This window comes from Apis dorsata, unplaced genomic scaffold (assembly GCF_000469605.1).
Source record: "Apis dorsata unplaced genomic scaffold, Apis dorsata 1.3 scaffold_102, whole genome shotgun sequence".
Classification (NCBI taxonomy): Eukaryota; Metazoa; Arthropoda; class Insecta; order Hymenoptera; family Apidae; genus Apis; species Apis dorsata.
Window position 1 is genome coordinate 122,188 of NW_006263400.1, and position 3,422 is coordinate 125,609.

General features: G+C 34.5%; 2 protein-coding genes across 3 annotated transcripts in view; one reads left to right on the forward strand and one right to left on the reverse strand.

Moving 5' to 3' along the window:
- The window catches only part of LOC102676856 (cadherin-99C), a 132,785-nt gene that overhangs the window by 67,888 nt on the left and 61,475 nt on the right, over nucleotides 1–3,422 (reverse strand). For both annotated transcript variants that reach the window (XM_031508807.1, XM_031508808.1), the window contains exon 2: nucleotides 2,807–2,885. In XM_031508807.1, coding sequence (XP_031364667.1) covers nucleotides 2,807–2,885 — 79 coding nt within the window. The remainder of the gene's footprint in view (nucleotides 1–2,806; nucleotides 2,886–3,422) is intronic.
- LOC102672530 (uncharacterized protein C15orf61 homolog) overlaps nucleotides 1–3,422 on the forward strand; it is a 91,111-nt gene that overhangs the window by 47,732 nt on the left and 39,957 nt on the right. The window lies entirely within an intron of this gene.

Consider the following 3,422-nt stretch of genomic DNA (forward strand, 5'->3'; position numbering starts at 1 on the left):
CAGAAAAGAAGAGAAGAGAAGAGACAGAAAATAAAAGAGAAGAGAAGAGAGAAAAAAGAAGAGAAGAGAAGAGAAGAGAAGAGAAGAGAGAGAGAGAGACAGAGAGCAACAGTTGTCGTCGTCTCTCCCTTCCTCCAATTAGGAAGAAATTCGCGCTTCTTTCTTCACTTTAATAATTATACTTTCTCGTATTTACATTTTAACATTGTTCCTGTTGATGAATTATTGGATGATTCAGGGGATTGATCGCAAGTAATAATTATAGAAATTATCCTACTTCATATAAGTTTTATTCGAAAGATCGAGACCTGTCGTGATCGTTAATTGAGAATCTTTCGCAATTTAAGACGAGTTTAGGAATGCGGAATAGGGTTCCCATCTATTGGAAGTAAGCCAGTGTAACCGTGTCCGAAGTAGTTTAACTTTGATTGTCGTTAAACTGCTGGTCATTTAATGGGAAATCTATATAGTTCAAGTTTCGAACTATTATTAAACGGTTCACGGTACCTTCGAATATTCAGGTATGTGACAACCGAGACTCAATTTTGATGAAATTCCAAATAGGTAGAAGTAGATCTAATATAACTTGTGATAATGAATCTCTTTCTAATAATTTTGATCGTCGTTGTTGTTGTTGTTAATAAATTAATACGACCAGAAATTTACAAATACGTAATCGTGATTAAAATTAAGTGAATCTAATTTAACCTGTGAGAATGAATCTCTTTTTAATAATTTTGATCATTGTTGTTGTTGTTAACAAACTAAAACAACTCAAAGTTTCTAAATATGCAATCGTGACGATGATGATGTGTGACGATGAAAAATTGAAGGAAAAAAAAAATTTCAATCTTTTTCTAATGATTTTGATCTTTTTCTATAAAATATTCCTATAAATAATAAATTCACCTTCTTCCTCCTCTCTCCTTCCCCCTTTTCCTCCTTTTCCTCCCCAGAGAAGTTGAGATTAAATCGAAATGGTCTTTGTTGTTATTAACAAACTAAAACAACTCAAAGTTTCCAAATATGTGATCAAATTAAGTGGATCTAATATAAGTTGCGATAATGAATCTCTTTCTAATAATTTTGATCGTTATTGTTGTTGTTAACAAACTAAAACAACTCAAAGTTTTCAAATACGTAATCGTGGTCAAATTAAGTGGATCTAATTTAACCCATGACTATGAAAAATTGAAGGATACAAAAAAAACAATTATATCTTTCTAATAATTTTGCTCGTCGTTGTTGTTGTTAACAAACTAAAACAACTCAAAGTTTTCAAATATGTAATTATCTTTTTCTAATAATTTTGATCCTTTTTTAATAAAATATTTCTATAAATAATAAATTCACCTTCCTCCTTCCCCTTCCCCTCTTTCTCTCCTTTTTCTCCCCAGAGAAGTTGAGATTAAACCGAAATGGAGGTCGTTGTTGTTATTATCAAACTAAAACAACTCAAAGTTTCCAAATATATAATCATGATGAAATTAAATGGATCAAATTTAACCCGTGACGATGAAAAGTTAAAGGATAAAAAGAAAAAACAATTATCTCTTTCTAATAATTCTGATCGTCATCGTTGTTATTAATAAATTAAAACAACCCAAAGTTTCCAAATAACTGTGATCAACGAAGATCAATTTTGGTTGGATGAAATTAAACTAATTTAACCAGTGAAGATGAAAAGTTAAAGGATAAAAAGAAAAAACAATTATCTCTTTCTAATAATTCTGATCGTCATCGTTGTTATTAATAAATTAAAACAACCCAAAGTTTCCAAATAACTGTGATCAACGAAAATCAATTTTGGTTGGATGAAATTAAACTAATTTAACCTGTGACGATGAAAATATAAATGATAAAAAGAAAACAATTATCTCTTTCTAATAAATCCATTCAAAGTAATTCAATTTCGATCATCGTTGTTACTATTAACAAACTAAAACAACTCAAAGTTTCCAAATATACATAAATCGCGATCAATTTCGATCAATGAAATTAATCTAATTGAACCAGTGACCAGTGATGAAAAATTAAAAGGACACAAAAAAAATAATTGAAAAATAATTTCTAATCCCATAAATAATAAATTCACCTTCCCCCTTTCTCCCTCCTTCCCTCCTTTCCCTTCCCAGAAAAGTTGAGATTAAACCAAGATGCTGGGAATATTAATAGTCGGCGCAGCATCGTTGGCGCTACGTTTCCGACAAGCGAGCCGCGATAAAACGCTTAAAAAGTGTGCGCGTAGCCATGGGTAATTAAGGGTTAAAGGGTTAAGTTGGTACGAAGAGGGGACAAGCTTGTTACACAATCTGTCACCGTGCGTTGGATCGTGCGCGAGAGGCAATATCTCTGCGCGTGCCTTCAATCCCGGACGTCCACGAATAAGCCCGGCGATAAACCGCGAATAAACATCTACTTGACGTAATTGGCAATCAGCTAAGATAGATTTATACACGGTTCTAACCCTTCCTCCCTTCTAACACTTTCAACACTTTCCATATTTTTCCTCCTTTCCTCCTTCCCTTTTTCTTCTTTCCTTTTTACTCTTCTAGCCACTCTTCTATCCACGGATCGAACGAAAATCATCGTTGAGTATTGCATCTTTTCGAAAACAAAAAAAACAATTATCTTTTTCTAATAATTTTGATCGTCATTGTTGTAAATTAAAACAACTCAAATATTTTCTAAATATGTAATAATCATAACCTGAAAAATTGAAGGATACAAAAAAGCAATTTCGATAATTTTCTAATAATTTTGATCTGTTTGAGTGAGAGATCGATGAGTAGAAATCGGTACTTACCAGCTTTCGAAGATACGTCGTGAAAGCACAAGGACACGCACAGCAAGCGGCAAATCCACGCAAAAGTCGTTGTCTTTGCCTGTAAAGAGAGAGAGAGAGAGAGAAGATAAAAGTGAGCGTGGATAATAAATCTTGTCGATGTCGATAAATATCGATATCTGGCGCCATTAACGACGCGCCTGAATTATTCGATATATTCGGCGCGCATTACGCGAAAATCCCCAAATTGCCTCGTTTATAATGGCGTCGCACCATATGGATAGTTAATCACCCGTTAAATCAGCAACAGTAGCTTAGGTAGAGATAATAGTTTGCCACGCTCGCGATAATATCGTATGCGATATTATCGCATACGAGCGTGTGCGTAACATAAAACGAGACGAGTTTGCGATCGAGACGTATCGGGAAATGATATCGTTCCAACGATTGTTTTATACACGCCCCGATCTTTCTTCCCCATCATGTTTTCCAATTTCGAAACTTAGAGAGGGGGGAGGGAGAGGGGGAGAAGAGAAGAGAAGAAAAGACAGAGAGAGGGGGGAGAGGGAGAAGAAGAAGGAGAGAGAGAGAGAGAGAGAGAGAGAGAGAGAGAGAGAGAGAGAGAGAGAGAGAGAGA